This window comes from Pinus tabuliformis, chromosome 1_1 (genome assembly GCF_031772625.1).
Source record: "Pinus tabuliformis cultivar Carrire ecotype Pingquan chromosome 1_1, CPIR1, whole genome shotgun sequence".
NCBI lineage: Eukaryota > Viridiplantae > Streptophyta > Pinopsida > Pinales > Pinaceae > Pinus > Pinus tabuliformis.
The window spans coordinates 824,395,190-824,411,899 of NC_142297.1; the positions used below are offsets into that span (position 1 = coordinate 824,395,190).

At 35.8% G+C, this 16,710-nt stretch overlaps 1 protein-coding gene across 2 annotated transcripts; it reads left to right on the forward strand.

The window, feature by feature from the left end:
* The first annotated feature begins 10,505 nt into the window (after window positions 1–10,505).
* On the forward strand, window positions 10,506–13,949 carry LOC149216629 (disease resistance protein Roq1-like). 2 transcript variants are annotated; one of them, XM_089392807.1, is made up of 4 exons: window positions 10,506–10,751; window positions 10,867–11,982; window positions 12,107–12,382; window positions 12,489–13,949. In XM_089392807.1, the coding sequence occupies exons 2-4, from the start codon at window positions 10,933–10,935 to the stop codon at window positions 12,843–12,845; spliced, it is 1,683 nt and encodes a 560-aa protein (XP_089248933.1). In that variant the 5' UTR covers window positions 10,506–10,751; window positions 10,867–10,932; the 3' UTR covers window positions 12,846–13,949. The 2 variants fall into 2 exon arrangements, with proteins under 2 accessions (XP_089248933.1, XP_089248934.1); XM_089392808.1 differs by lacking the exon at window positions 10,506–10,751 and having other exon boundaries at window positions 10,776–11,982.
* Window positions 13,950–16,710: the final 2,761 nt, after the last annotated feature.

A 16,710-nucleotide genomic window follows, 5' to 3' on the forward strand; every position in this document is an offset into this window, starting at 1 on the left:
TTTTTATCTCTGATCATCGTCCCATCTCTTTGCAATGGTCGTTTCAGTTTTCTCGAAAGAACTATCCCTTTAAGTTCAACAGAATATGGCTTGAAGATGAGACTTTCAATAATATGATCCATGAAACTTGGCTATCTTTTGACCCTATGTTTGGATCTTCCCATTCGGATAAATTAATTGGCAAAATGAAGAGCCTAAGGACGAAGGTAAAGGAGTGGCAGGCTTTGAAAAAGCATTCAAACAAATTAGAACTTCTAGATATTAAAAAAGAACTGGAATCCATTGCCTCTGGTATGAACATGCAGTCCCTCCCATGGAGTGTTCGCTCATAGATTTGGGAACTGGAGAAAAAAAACAAAAGCTACTATCTATAGAGGAAGCGACTTGGCGACTTAAGAGCTGGGCGATCTGGTTAAGGGAAGGCGATAAAAACACTAAATTCTTCCATCGCTTTGCAAACAAAAGACGTGAAGCAAATTCTGTATGGAAAATCAGGAAAGAAGATGGTAGTTTTATATACACTCAAGAAGAGATATCCAAGGAAGTTGTTAACCACTTTCAGAAGGCATACAAGAGGGACTCCCACAGAGAGATAAATGATATTATATGGGGAATCGATCTTTTTCCTCGCATGTTTGAAGAGGTAGAAAACGACCGCTTATTTGCTGCTGTATCGGAAGATGAATTGCTAGCTGTTATGAAATCCTTTAAAAAAGACAAATGTCTTGGCCCCGACGGCTGGACCATTGATATTTTCATCCATTTCTTTGACATGATGAAAAAAGATATTTTGGAGATGGTTGAAGAATCTAGAATGAGGGGGAATATCAATCACATCATTTCCTCAACCTATATTGCTTTAATTCCCAAAAAAAGAGATTCATTATCTTTTTCAGACTTCAAGCCTATTTCATTATGTAACACTGTTTATAAAATCATCTCTAAAATAATAGCTGAAAGGATTCGCGGCATTCTCTCTCAATATCTCACAAAGGAACAACACGGCTTCCTAAATGGCAGGAATATACTAGAGGCAGTGGCGATTACACAGGAATGCTTACACTCAATGCATACGAAAAATATTGGAGCTGCCATTCTGAAAATAGATCTCAAAAAGGCTTATGATTGCCTTGACTGGAGTTATCTGAGGTGTCTGCTCATTAAGATTGGGCTGAGTGACCAATGTACAAAATGGATTATGGCATGTGTGGAGGGAGTCAACTACGCCATTCTCATTAACGGATTCCCTACTCCCTTCTTCTCGGCTGAAAGGGGACTCCGACAAGGCTGCTCCCTTTCTCCCCTTCTATTTATACTTGTAATGGACACTCTCAGCCTTCACCTTAGAAGGGCTGTTTCAATGGGGACTGTAAGACCACTTTGCATAAACAGAGGCATATCTTTTTCTCATAATCTTTTCGTAGATGATATTCTACTCTTTGCTATACCTTGTAGGCAAACATGGCAAAATCTGCATGTCATATTAATATCTTTCCAAAGAGCTACAGGTTTATGTATCAACGAAGGCAAATCATCTTTTCTTTATGGAAAGGTTAATATGGATGATATGGACTATATTTCACAACTCTATAAGATTCAAGTAATTTCAATCAATGAAGGCATGAAATACTTGGGTTATCAATTGAAACCCACGGGCTACTCCTTATCTGACTGGTCTTGGATCCCCAACAGATTTTATAAAAGGATATCAGGATGGGAATTTAAATGCCTATCCTTAGCTGGTAGGATGATTCTCACTCAATCTGTGCTTGCTCAAATTATTGTATATTGGACACACCTCTATTATATTCCTTCTGGTATCATTAAAAAATTAAACAGTCTAATGGCCACTTTTATATTGGGGGGGCGGAAAGGAGAAGAAGAAATTCCATCTCACAAAACTGTCTAATATCACCCTCCTCAAAAAAATGGGGGTTGGGGCATAATGAACCTTCGCCGTTTTGGGACAGCTCTCTTATGTAAATCCCTATGGAGAGCGGTTTTTGGAGATTGTTTATGGAGTAATGCTATAAAAATGAAATATCTAAGAAGTAGAGACTTCATATATTGGTACAGAGACAGATCACTGGGTCCTCCACATGGGTCAGCTATCTGGAGGAGTTTCCAAAAGGTGTTTCATTTCTTCTACAAGAATTTGGTATGGAAGTTTCAAACTGGAAACAATATTCTTATCGGCATTGACCCTATCATGGGAGTAGAAGTGGAATCCCCTTTCTCTCTTCACCTTTTAAACTTTCTTCATTAAAAAGGGTTATTTTTCTAGGCACAAGTTATTAAAGACTGGCAGGGAGCTATCCCGAGATGGAAATCTGCTAGTGAATTGGGTCTAGATGATATAATGACTGCTCAATGGGAAAAAGCTATATGGGAGATGAATCATGCAGGGATATACAGAACAGAGGAAAATGACAGCATGGCCTGGTGAGATGAAAGGGGAAGAACAAATGTTTTGGTTAGAGATATATATCTATCCATATCAGTAGCACAACATGAGTTTTCTCGGAATATTTTTCCAAAAGCTTTTTGGAAATCAAGATGTCCTTTAAAAATCATACTTTTTTCCTGGTTAGTATTCCATAATAAAAACCTCACGTGGCCTAATCTTCAAAAACGGAACTGGCAAGGCCCAGCAATATGCTCCATCTGTCTATCTGAGACAGAAGATAACTTGCACATGTTTCTATATTGCCCACTCACTCTGATCCTGTGGAGGCAGCTGGCTACTTTTTTTGGTTTTACTATCATTCCTCATTCCTCCATTATGGATGCCTTTGAATGGTGGAGTGCCCAGAAAACCATATGGCGACCTATTCTTCCTATTGTTTGCTGGTTTGTTTGGAAATGGCGGAACAAAAAACTCTTCCAAAATAGCAGGGAGGATTTCAAACTCCTATATGACAAAATCATTTCTTTCTATCTCTTAATCCTTCCATATATTCACCAACATTTGAAGCAACAGGAGATAAAAGACATCAATCACCAATCTATCTTTCCACGGGCTCATTTCGATGGTGCTGCTAAAGATGGTCGATGTGCATGTGGTTTTTACATATGTATTGATAAGGATCAACATTATTCTGTCTACTAGAATGGTGGCATTGGGACCAACAACAAAGCTGAGGCCATGGCTCTGCATGGTCTACTCACCTTCTGCTCCTTTTTGGGCATGGGTCCCATTCAAATCTTCGGGGACTCCAAGATCATTATTGAGCATGTTACCGGCATACAGTCCATAAAAAATGACAATCTTTTAGGATGGCTACACAGGATTTCATCATTATGGAAGCGCTCACTCTATTCTATTTCTCACATCAGGAGGTCTCAAAATGAGGAGGCGGATGAGCTTTCAAAGAAAGGACTGAAATCCCAATGCGGCGTGTGGTACCTGAACATCATGGTGAAATCCAAAACATACTGCATTCAACCTTTCTCTATGCCCGGTATATAGCTCAGTATTTTAACTTGGTATGTTTCATGAGCCCGTCCACTCATTTATATCAGCTGAACAGGTATAAGTTTTGACTTATTTTTCTTCTATGCATAGAGTCATACAGTTTTTCAAACAACCATCTTTTTTGAACAATCATCACACATATGGACAATGAGCCTGAATAGAATGTTTTGTTTTTGATGTACAGTTTCATCTTTTTCCTTACTAACCGGTATATGGTCAATTTCCATAATTGTATTCCACTTATAGAAATATAATCAATATACAGCTTTTTCTTTCTGAAAAAAAAGTATAAAGTAGCCATAACTCTATATTCCCACTTCATTGATTGTGCCTACAATCCCACAAGCCGAAAAGTATATGCCACAAGGAAATATTAGAATTCAAGAACATTGTTCAACATGTATAAGCAAATGCCCAAATTCATTTTGAAACTAAAATATGTAAAGTAGTATAAAATTGCATTTGCAATTGATGTTTCTCCATCTCCACCTGGAAGAGATTCAAACTTCATAAGAAGAAACCATATCTTTTGCTTAACCAATTTATGCAGAAGTAGGTATGAAACTATGGCATTTGGATACCGTTCAACGGATATATATATTGGAAGAGAGCGCTAATATGCTATAATAATTTCGATAGATACTACCTCATCGCCAAAATGAAATTGACCTACAAGCAGGGGAAAAGGTAGGAGCATCCTCTTTGCTCACAGTGTGGTTTTGATCTCCAGGTTAGCCACAGTGTAGTGTTGGTTTCCAGTTTAGCCACATGATAGTCTTAGTTTTTTTAGCTTTTTTCCTTTGATAATAGCAAATTAAATACTGTAGTATTCATTCTGCATAGATAGGTACACATTCTACCATTTAAAACCATTCTCTTGGTGAAAAGAGTACACTTTCTTCTCAACAAAAGAATACCATTTCCTTTCCCAGAAGGGAACTAATTTTCTCTACCTGGACATGCGATTCTTTCAGCATTTTAGTCAATTTTTTTTTTTTTTCTCTTAGCCCCCATTATCTCTTCATGCCTTAGGAAGTTTAGCTAGTTTCTATAAGTAAGAAACCTAGCCCACATGCGATCACTGGTCTTCACTTAGTTTTGAGAACATTTCTTTTATTTCTTCTTTCCTCTAAAACACAGAACTAAAAACATCAACGAATGTATCAGTCTAAGGGAAGATGCAACAACTATTTTGACTCTTCAAGACATCTCAGAAGATATTGTATCCAAGATGCAAAGACCTCCAACTCTTGGCCAGATTGAAATTAATTGCAAGTAGTACTTCCCCTTCTTTCGAAGGATCTCGTTTCACAGTGTTTAAAGAAAATTAGTATGTGCCTGGATGATAAACATTATTGGAATGCTCAAATGCTTTGGTTGCACATAAATGCATTTCCAGAAATCAATTTGTAGGATAAAAGAATTTGTCTGGTCAAAGGCTTCGAAAAATCCATATGTTCTACATTTAACAGCTGAGAGAAAATTGTTTATGTTTCCCCTCATAATTACCTCATTCTTTTTGAGAAGCTATTCTTTCTGGACTGAAAATAAAATGACTCGTACTAGGAAACACCAGATTTATTAGATTTGAATTAGCTAAAGCATATTGGTTTTGTTCTCCTAACCTGAACTGATTGACCCAATTGACTTTCACCAAATAAGAACTTTGAATACCTTTCAAAGAAACCATTCTTGAAGCAGTTTCCTCATATAGTTGTGATCTATGGAATAAAAATTGCACACCAATGAGGGCTTGCATAAAGTATGTTGCATGTATGTCAAAATTAAAGTACAATCTGAAAATGAAATTATCGAAATTGTATTCTAAAGAGATAAGAAATAAAGCCATGATTTGCTTCCTTGGATGAAGAAAATAACTTTCATTAATGGAGAATTAAGAGAGATGCCAAGAAGTGTCCCAATAATTTGTAGAATCTGCTGCAACGTTGGATGTTCATGAAACTCCTTCAGGAGAACATTAACCCTTTCCCGAAGTCTTAGAAGGGGTTCTACCATTAATCCCATCTCGTATGTATTTGAATCCTGCATGCAACCAAAACTTGAGATTAAGAGAACTATCACATCCTTACACTATATCCTCAAACAAAACCAGATGTTCTACAATTATTCATGGTAAATAACCTTGTAAATATTGTATTTTGCACAGGATGACTGGGAAAGCTTCTAGTGCTCCAAACACAAACGCAACAAATGGCCTGACAAATTTTTTTCATCCAATCTTGCGGGTAAAGAATACCCAGTCCCTGCTCTCTCCTCCTTCCTATACTACCACCAGCCAATGATAGTCGATCCCGTTATGTTAGACACCACACCATGGCATGCACAAAGCCACCTGGTGTGTCGAGCCATGTGGAGTGCCCTTTGTATACTATTACAAACGTCCGAAGCGTCTGAAATAAACAAACATTTAATGTTTACAGATTAATGTTAGCATTACTTCCATTACTGAAACAAAAATCAATTAAATAAGTCCAATGCATGCATAATATAACCTCTTTGAATACATAATATAACCACTATGCTTCAGCTGCCTCGGGGAGAGGCCAAATAAGATGATCAAACATCTTATTGGCCATGGAAATCTTGATATCAAATCTGATAGGTTATTTAAGAAATAAGAGGAGCGTGAAAGCTAAAAACTTTAGGTTATATGTAAAAGAGACTAATGCTATCATCGAAAATCGATTACTAATAGTCCCTGTTGGCAGGGACTAAAAAGATGTATACTAAAAAGAAAGATCATAATTCAAGAACACTATTACATGCAAATGTCCAAATTCATTTGCGAATGCTTATGTTCATTTTTATAGTAAAATAGGTAAAGTAAATGGGTATTCATTGCTAAATGTTTATGTTCATTTTTATATTCAAATAGGCAAGGTGAATGGGTATTTGGTATAAAATATGTTTGTTTTGAAATGAGAATTTCTATGATTGTGTTATTTTTAATGGAATTTTGTTATTTGAATGGAAATTGTAGTGATATAAATTTTTTGGAATGTTTGTTATTTGAATGGAATTTATGATGGTATAAATTTCTTCGAAATTGTGACTATATAAAGACATATTATATCAATGAACTTTAACTTGATTTGTTGTAGTTTTTATTATTTTAATGAGGAAATTTTCATATATATTCAATATTTTAATTTGATTTGTTGTAGTTTTTATTATTTTAGTGAGGAAATTTTCATATATACTCAATATTTTAATTTGATTTGTTGTAGTTTTTATTCATTTTAGTAAGAAAATCTTCATATATACTCAATATTTAATCTAGATCAATTTTTATTAATCAATCTAATTCCGAACCAACAAATATATAAATAGAATTGAAAATTCACTCTTAAAAATATAACATTTTATTATAACTTTATGTATTTATTAACGTTCCACCATTTACGCATAAACTTTTGCAAATTAAGAGTTTTATATTAAATACAATTTTACAATAATTATTATATCTATAATAAAATTTAACAAAATATTTATCATTCTACTTTATAAACATTCCACCTCTAACACAAACTTTTGCGAATTAATGATATTATGTTAGCCCTATTAATAGAGAAATGATGCTCGGTCAAGTCACTAAATGACCTCGACCTACTTATCGATAAGCAGGCGTCGATGTTTATGTAATGTAAATATTAAGTTTATATTTAAAAAAATGGTTTTTTATTTACTATATATATAAAATGATGGAAGAAAGTTTAAAATAAGTTGTGATTTTTGTACGTTTCTATATAAACAGAAAGCTTAATTTTTGGGTATGGATTATTTGTATAGATGAAGTAATTGGAATGGAGATATCTGAAAAAGAAAGGTAATATATGCCCATACATTTTACATTAAGTCTATCACTTAATGATTAATTATGTTAGTGATGGGTTGTTAAAAATTGTTTTGGTTATACCAATAAAACTTTAGGTGATGTCATGGGTTGTTAAAAATTGTTTTGATGTCGGTTTACACGTTTTTGGGTTTTTTTGCCGTAAAATACAATTTATTTCCAAATGAACATATAAATGTCATAAAATCCCTCGTTTCAAATTTGATATAGATATATATATTTAAAATAATTTATTTTTACTAGGCTCGCAGTACCCACCTCTAAAATAATTTATATACACCAGGTTGGCAGTGCCCGTCCTCACAGATGAAAAAATTGGAAGAATCGAGGCCTCTTTCTGCTTTGGATTCCCGCCAAAGATTTGAAATCAATTCTCCAAGGGCTCTCAGTGGAAGTCAGGTTGCTAAACTGGAGATCATGAGCCACGCAGTAACTGAGAATGATGATGGATCTCCCCAGGGCAGGGCTCTCCTTCGAGGTCTCCAAAGGGAGATTGTAGTGGAACTTGGAAGGAGGTTCTACAACAATGACAAGGCTTTGCGAGAGTGGCGAAGAGTTTTTTCTCCGAAGGATTTAATTATGATGCCTATTTACCACTATTGCTACATTCCTTGTTCTCCAAATCTGCCTCTTTCCATATAACAATTTTTTTTCCATGATATAGAGATTTAAAATGGTGTTTAGATGAATTACAACTAGAATCCAAGTCTCCCATCATTCCCGTGTTTTACAGGGTGATCGATCTTCGGTGGACATATGAGCAGAACAAAGGAGTTTATGCTCAAGATTTACACAGGAAAGCACGTGATCGTGAACAACGTTATGCCTCCACTACTGTCGAAGAGAAGAGAAAATCTCTTTCCAAAGCTGCAGATATCAGAGGCATTTAACGAGTGAGAACTCAAACTCCCCCTCTCATTTACATGGGATATAAGATATAATAGGTAAATGCTACTTAATTTTCACTTCTATTTATTTCTTATCTTATGATTTTGTATATTACCTTTTGTGAATATCTAAGGACAAAGAGGAGCTGCTGGAGAAAGTTGTTGAATGTGTTGAAAAAATTAAAAAGTCATAGTTGGATGTGGCCAAATATTCGAGAAAGTACGAGATTTTGAAAAAATATATCATTACACAAACGAAGCGGAAGAGTTCGACCTAGGTGGAGTAGGAAAGACTACATTGACTATGCTATTTTTTTATTAGGCCTCACAAAAAATGTGAAAAACTCTTTGTATCTATGATATTGCACAACTTGCAAAAGAGGGAACTCGCAACGGCAAGGTAAGTTCCTTTAAATTTTTCCCTGTACCAATTGCAAAGATCTATATATTCATTTCGATTTTAACATTATGTATATATTTTCTAATGAGTAACAAAGTATTTGTATGATGTTAGATTTATAGGCAATACTGAAAAGTGGTAGAAAACTCTATTCTTTAATTAGAAATCTCAATTTTGTGGTTTGTAGTGTATTTTATTAAGTAATAAGTGACATGGATGATAGGTGTTTGAGAAGTTTGTTTTGGTTCAAGTGATTGTGATTAATTTCATACTAAAATAGAGTAGGTTTCAAGTAACTGTGCCGAGTAAAAATAAATATTAAAAGTCATGTGAAGGGCAATTTAAAAATAAAACCTGTCATCAAAAAAATTCCTGAGGGATAAAGGCACCCGTCAAATTTAACTCCTAGGTACATTGATGTCCACCTAATACCCACTTCTCCATCAGGTCCAGTTATGAAAGACAAATTTAACTCCGAGGTACTGTGTCCATATATTCTTAAAGTGTATTAAATACCCTATGGCTACACAAATATTGCTGCCCACTTAATACCCACTTCTCCATCACGGTCGAGTTATGAAAGAGACCCTTCTCACACAAATTTAACTCCGGGGTACTGTGTCCATATATTCTTAAAGTGTATTAAATACCCTATGGCTACACAAATATTGTTGCCCACTTAATACCCACTTCTCCATCACGATCAAGTTATGAAAGAGACCCTTCTCACCCACCCCTACAGTGGAAATGTTTTGATTTTGATTCATCTTTTAAAAATTATTATTAGAATTTTAGGTTGCATAGACTCTTTCACCTTATATGTTGTAGATATTGTGGATACATCATGAATATAAATATTTCTATTATAAGAGCAAAGGAAAACCCTACACAACTTACTTAATAAGATAAAAAAGAAAAATAACATGAATAAAATGTTTCAAAAAATATACATTAGAGAAAAACCTTATGCAACTTACTTAATAAGATAAAGAAAAATATATAAATAAAATGTTTCAAAAAATACACCTTAAATTATTTAATTGATGGATTCACAAACACCATAGAATTCAATTATTCAAAATTTAGTTACTATTTACTAATTAATAATGTGAAAATTCATTTATTTTGTCATGCAATGCTAATATGATATGGTAATAGATAAATAAAGTGAATTTAAATGGGGTGAAAGAGATTGATATTGTTACTGTCAATCAAACCAAGTGGCGATGTGCTTTTCTGAATAGGCTTGTTATTATTTATTCGTGGATAAAAAAGAAATGAATTTCTTTTGTTACTCCAAAAAAACCTTATCACGTCTCTTTTATGGCGAGAAGGAGATGATGATACGAAAAAATAATAATATTTAAAATAAATTGATAGAAAAAACAAAATTTCACTGAACTTTAATTAGATACCAACTTTACAATCAAGAAAATCGCTTAAAAAATAATCAAAATTTGTGAATTTTAACATAAGGAAAAAGCTAAGGCACCAAACATGATACGATTTAAATAGTGAATAAAAAATACGCCATAGCCCACGCCCTGCTTTGAAGCGCAAGGGCTAACGAGCTTGTTATCGGGCATTAAATGCCCGCTTAGCTGCAAACTCGATAGTCATATAAAACAGATGCGCGCGGTGCCTTTCCGAACACTCCGTCCCCACTCTATTTTATATGACTATCAAGCTTGCAGCTAAGCAAATGCCCGATAGCAGACTGATTAGCCCTTTCCCTGCTTTCAACCACAAACATCACATCACAGAAGCATCTCCATCGCAACATTGCTAAACACGTGGTCTGACTCCTGAACGCGTCTTTGAATTTTTATATAATCCCACCTACCTACTCCACTGCAACACTTTCCATCTCATTGCCTCCGTTACATCAACTTCTTTCCATCTCTCTTCGTCTCCTCCACCAAAATTGTTCATTAGACCCACCTCACCGCCCCTACCGTCGGCTGATATCCCATGGATTCCATGTCCTCCATGTGAAATCTTTTGCTCTCGGGCCGTGAGCGTACGTTGAAGCCGAGACGACTTGCAGAGATAACATTCAAAATGGGAGAGACATTCTTTGTAATGTTGCAGAGATAACTGGCATTTAACTGGACGGTGAGTGAGAGAGATATAATTTTTACATTTTGTTGGATCGATAGGTATATGATGATTTAGGTAGGCATATGATGACTCACAGGTTATTTTGCTCTCTGGATGAATGAATATTCAGGGACGAAGACGAGCTCTTGGATAAGATTGTGCTGCAAATAATTCCGCCACAGTTGGATGTGCCCAAATGGCAGAGTATGGAACTACATTGGAGGAAAAATTAAAAGATTTTGAAGATAGTGTGCTATTTAAACATACAGAGAAACGCCAGGCCACGGTTGTGGGGATTGTGGGTCTGGGCGGAATTGGGAAGACAACGCTGACCAAAGAATTCTTCAAGCGTCGGAGATCAGATTACGCTGGATCCTCCTTTTTATCAGACGTGAGGGAAAATGCAGCTAGAGGGAATGTAACTTCTTTGCAGAGTAAACTCCTCAGCGACCTGCAAGGAAATAGAGACATCAAAATTAGGAGCTTGCATGAAGGTATAGGGATACTTGTGAAAAATCTCGAATCTTGTCATGCGCTCATAGTATTAGATGATGTAGATCATATTGACCAATTAGATGCCTTCTTGCCAATTAGGCATGTCCTTGACCCCAAGAGTTTGATTTTGGTTACGACTCGTAACAAGGATGTCCTGCGAAGTGGGAGGATACTAGAAACTTCAATTTACCACCTCAGAGGAATGACTATACGAGCCTCCCGAGAGATTTTCTGTTCCTATGCCTTCTCGCAGTCATGTCCACCCCAAGGATTTGAAAGTTTAGTACAGGAATTTTTACAAGCATGTGATGGACTGCCATTACTTTTGAAAGCGTTTGGGGGTCTTCTATGTGGAGAAAATGATCTATGTAAATGGGAAGAAGTACTGGACAGTTTCAGAAAATCTCAATCTCCTGACATACAGTCGTGTCAATCTCCTGACATACAGTCCCGTCTTCGCATTTGTTATGACTCCCTCGTTGAAGAAGAGCAGGAAATTTTCCTAGATATTGCGTGTTTTTCTATAGGAAAAGACAGGGATACGTGGATAGGAATATGGGATGAATCCGGGTGGAAAGGTTTGGTGGGATTTCAAAATCTAATGAATAAGGGTCTTGTCGAAGTGGACACTGAAAATAAGATAGTAATGCACGATCAGTTAAGAGACTTGGGAAGATATATCGGAGGAGATAAAGTGCCGCGGCGTTTTCTGAGGGCAACCATAGAGAATCTGCGGGAGCAATTATCATCTGTAAGTGCATCCTAACCATCCTAACCTTTGTTTCCAAGTCAACAAGTTCCAAGATTTTTAATTAGAAAAATTCATTGCGTCTTATGTTATAATTCTCCATTGATTCGAATTAACTAACCAACAGGGGATAACGCAAGTCCGCGGAATTAGAATGTATCCCGGAGATACTATCGTCGGCAGCCTTGAGCCGTTCGGAATGATCAGTAACTTGCATTTCCTTGAAGCTGAAGGCAGTGTTGTAGAAAGCATATTGACAAAGGTGCGGTCCCCGAAACTAATGTGGCTCCACTGGATTAATTGTCCCCACTCTTCCCTGCCTCCCTGGCTTCCGATGCACGATTTAAGAGTTTTAGAAGTGGCCGGGAAGGAATTGAAAATATTGTGGAAATGTGAATCTCAGGTATGTAGATGTACATGCAGTCGTTATGCAGAAAGGATTATTATATTTTAAGATGAGAAGCATTATGGTTTTATCTTCCTTTCTCCTTGAAATACAAACATTGCAGGCACCTATGCACTTGCGAGAATTGATCGTTGATGCTCCACTTTCGAAGTTTCCAAAGTCATTAGAGCAGCTGAAGCACCTTAAAATGATTGAAGCGAAGGATGCGTATCTGGCAACGCTACCAGAAGAATTTTGTTACCTGCCTTTTTTAAAATATTTAAAGCTAAAAGACTACCAGATTCTTCCAGATTCGGACGGGAATTTCAGCAATATCCAACTGACCGACGGAAGAAATCAGGAGAGCATTTCAGATTCCATGGACAATTTAAAGAATCTCAATCTCACCGATCTGGAGCGTTGCACAAGTTTGGAGATGCTTCTCACAGCTATAGTTTGGAGACACTTCCAAAGTCCTTAGGGAAGTTAATAAAGTTCCAACGCATCCATCTGTAGCGGCAGCGGTACAAAAATTTGAACATGTTTCCAAATCTCCAAAGCATGCTTTACATTTGAAGACGCTCCCAGCTTCTTTTGGGAGCTTTATAGATCTGCAACAACAGAGGGCATAATAGTAATGTAAATTTACAGGAGCTACTAGATCGTCAAACTCTGATATTTCTGAAGTTCTTAAAGCTACTGTCTACTCCTGCATCAAAACCTCAGGTAATCATTTTGCCCAAACTCAAGGGGGTCAAGTGGGAGAGATTCTCTATATATTTTATTCCAATAATGTAAATGTAGAGGACCTGTTAGGTCCTCAAACTCTGATATTTCTGAAGGTGTTAAAGCTACTGTCTACGCCATGCAGGAGCATCAAACCCCTAGGTAATTATTTTTCCCAGACTCAAGGGTCATGAAATTTTCCAAGTGAAATTTTCCAAGTGGGAGAGATTCCCTATAAATTTTATTGCAATAATGTAAATGTACAAGAGCTGTTAGGTCCTCAAACTGATATTTCTGGTGGTGTTAAAGCTACCGGCTACCCAGGCAGGAGCATCAAACCTCTAGGTAACCCTTTTGCCCAGACTCAAGGGGTCATGAAAATTTTCAAGTGGGAGAGATTCTCTATAAATTTTATTCCAAGGGGAGAGATTCCCTTAAATAAAATTTACGTATGTATAAATCTAGAAATAAGCAATTTTCATGTATTCATTCATGTAATTATAGGTGTACAGATTTTAGAAAAAATCTAGGTTGTTCTAAAATTTTGGTGAGTTGGCATTTTTGACTATGTGGCACATTGTAAAACAGCCAAGCAAACAAACCGGGGTTTTTTTGTATCTCTTCTAGAAAATGGACAGTTGTAAATGCAACCCCATAAGGTAGAAGATATTTTGATTTGTATTATGCTAGTAGAAGTAGTGGTGTAGTGTAGAAGATAAGATAAAAAGGAACACAGAGCTAGAATGCCGGAGGTAGAGAAGAGGGCTGAGTATGCCCATATTGTGTACACGGTCAAGAATTTCTGTGTAGTTGAATTTGATTTATTAAGAGAAATTTTATATGCATATGTTATTGTGAATATTTCGGTCTATTGTGATGAATTTCTCTGTTGAGCATAAATGGTAAACAGACTGAGCATGTGATTGTATAGTCTGAAAATTGTATGAAATTCTTTTAATGGAATATGGAATATGAAAATTGTATGAAATTCTTTTAATGGAATATGGAATATGAGTACAGGAGGTTGATAATTGGGTGATCTCCAGCAGTCAGTAATTACAGTAGTATGTGATTGTTATGAGGAGGACTTACAACCTCTTGAGATAATGGAACAGTGGTTTCGATTTGAGGATAAGCTGATGGCATCGATCAATTGTCTGTGGTAAGTGTCTCTGTGTATTTAAATGGCATGGACTAACATTGCTCTGTGTTGAGCAATATAGCAGATCCAAGTGGTGAATTAAACCCTGAGAAATGGGCATTGGTAATGGAGGAAAAACCCAGCAAGTAAATCATTGATCCAGATGTGGTCAAACAATGATGATGGAAAATCACTATCATGAATCGCACTAATCTTCAAGCAGGGTATTAAAGCTGTGGAACGATTTGTTTGGTAATATCCCCAGTAGTATACGGTATATTCAAATAGTCAATCATGTCCAGCTCCTGGTGAGAGTAATACATTAGTACACTCATGGTTACAGCAGGTTATTCAGCATTTAGTAATTTGTATGCAGAGTTATAAATTGTGGATATATACCTGTAGTATGCAAGTGCAGAAACAGAGTGGAACTAACATCCCCTGGATATATACCTGTAATATGCAAGTGCAGAAACAGAGTGCAACTAACATCCCCAGGTTGACCTTGTGAATGCTAGAACTTTTACTGTAACAGAGGTGACCTTGATGATTGAACAATCCAGTAGAAATCTGCAGATGAAGTTCAGATTTGGTAAGATGGTAGAGAATTCCGGGTAGCACATGGTATTCAAGTGATCGTCACTTGATTCCTGCAATATTTATGAAGATCTGGTTAGAGAGATCTGAACAGAGGATTCTTGAAGGTAAGCACTTCAAGGAAGAACAGTGAGCTAAATACCCCAATTAGGTAAGGGTTCTGAGATTATAGGTTGTTAAAATCCTGTAGCTTACCTTTCTTTTGATAAGCTTCGGATAGTTATGGGTTAGCATTAATAGACTTCTCCCATTTTTTTTTTGAGTTTTACGTTTTAGTGTGGAGTTTTGTGTGAGTTTGTAATAAAATAAATTCATTATGTGAACATTGGTAGATTAATGTTTTTTAATCTAAATTTTTATTATGGTTATAGATAAAAGGTAGTGACATATTTCTGTATATATATCATTTAGATGAATATCTTTTTAGATTAATATATAGAATTTTCAATTATTAATGAGTGAATATTTTTAAATTTAGATTTAGTTTTCAAATTTATATTTATTTTTTTACATTTAATTTAATTATTATTATAAAATTAATGTACACATTATCAAATGTTACTTTTTACATGTATTTAATATAATTATCAACCACATTAATTAATTGTGCTAGTATTACCTTCCATCCTCCGTCTGGTTATAATTTCTCACTGCAAATGGAGGCGTGCTGTTCTTTTTCCTCGAACAAAACATTAATTATTTTGATATTTGTTTACTGTATTTGGTATTTTCATGACGCGTAATTGGAGAGTAGGATTTCGGCAGCTCCTCCATTTTTGTTTCTTAAAAAGTGTAATTTTTTTTAATGTTCTGATATCTTTAAAATGTTTAAAAGATTGTATTGAAAGGAGTTTGATTTTTTACATTATATAATAGATTTTGAATTAAATTAAGGTATATTGTGTTAATTGCAATATTATATAATAATATAAAAATAATATCAATTAATTTTAATTAATTTAAAATAAGAATAATCACTACACAGCAGCGTTTGTTTTGTGTGCGGTCCAAGTTTTGTTGTTATTATTAGTCCCTCCCGTCCAGGTATGGACTATAGTAATCGGAAATGAGCACTTTAGCGCTGCTTTTACTCCTCGTTTCTTAACTATAAACTAAGTTTGTAGACATATATTGATAAATCATGTTATTTGGCCTCTTCCCGAGGACTGAAGCTAAACCGAATCTAATCCGAAGCTAAAGAATATGTTATAATTTTGTGTTTGCTTGATATTTTGAAACTGGAAAAATACTACATAATGTAATGCTGGCATTAGTCCATGACCCTAAATGTTAGCTCCGCTATTTTGGATATTTTGGATTTCCATGGACAGCATTAGTTCATGCCTTATGTTAGCTCCGCTATTTTGGATATTTTGGATTTCCATGGACTGCATGGATGGTATAATATTTTGGATTTCCATGGACTGCGTTGGTGGTATAATAGAGAAAGCATCAGCCCTGTTTGTACGCCAGGGCACGCCTGCCACCACTACTCATCACCGCTTGTACGCCTGCCACAGCTTCCTGCGGCAACTTCCAGGTGCCATCTCTTATGTTTGCATGCCACAACTTCTAGGTGCCATCTCTTATGTTTATGTTTGCATGTAACCGGGGTAATCTTATTCCAGGACTGGAAGCACTAGAAATTCACCATACAGGGGAAGGCAACTTCCAGGTGCCATCTCTTATGTTTGCATGCCACAACTTCTAGGTGCCATCTCTTATGTTTATGTTTGCATGTAACCGGGGTAATCTTATTCCAGGACTGGAAGCACTGGAAATTCGCCATACAGGGGAATGATTCATGAAGAAAGGGAAATGAATCATGGAGAAAAAAATACAGAAGTAAAAATACGGAAGTTACCTCTTGCTTCTACCCATA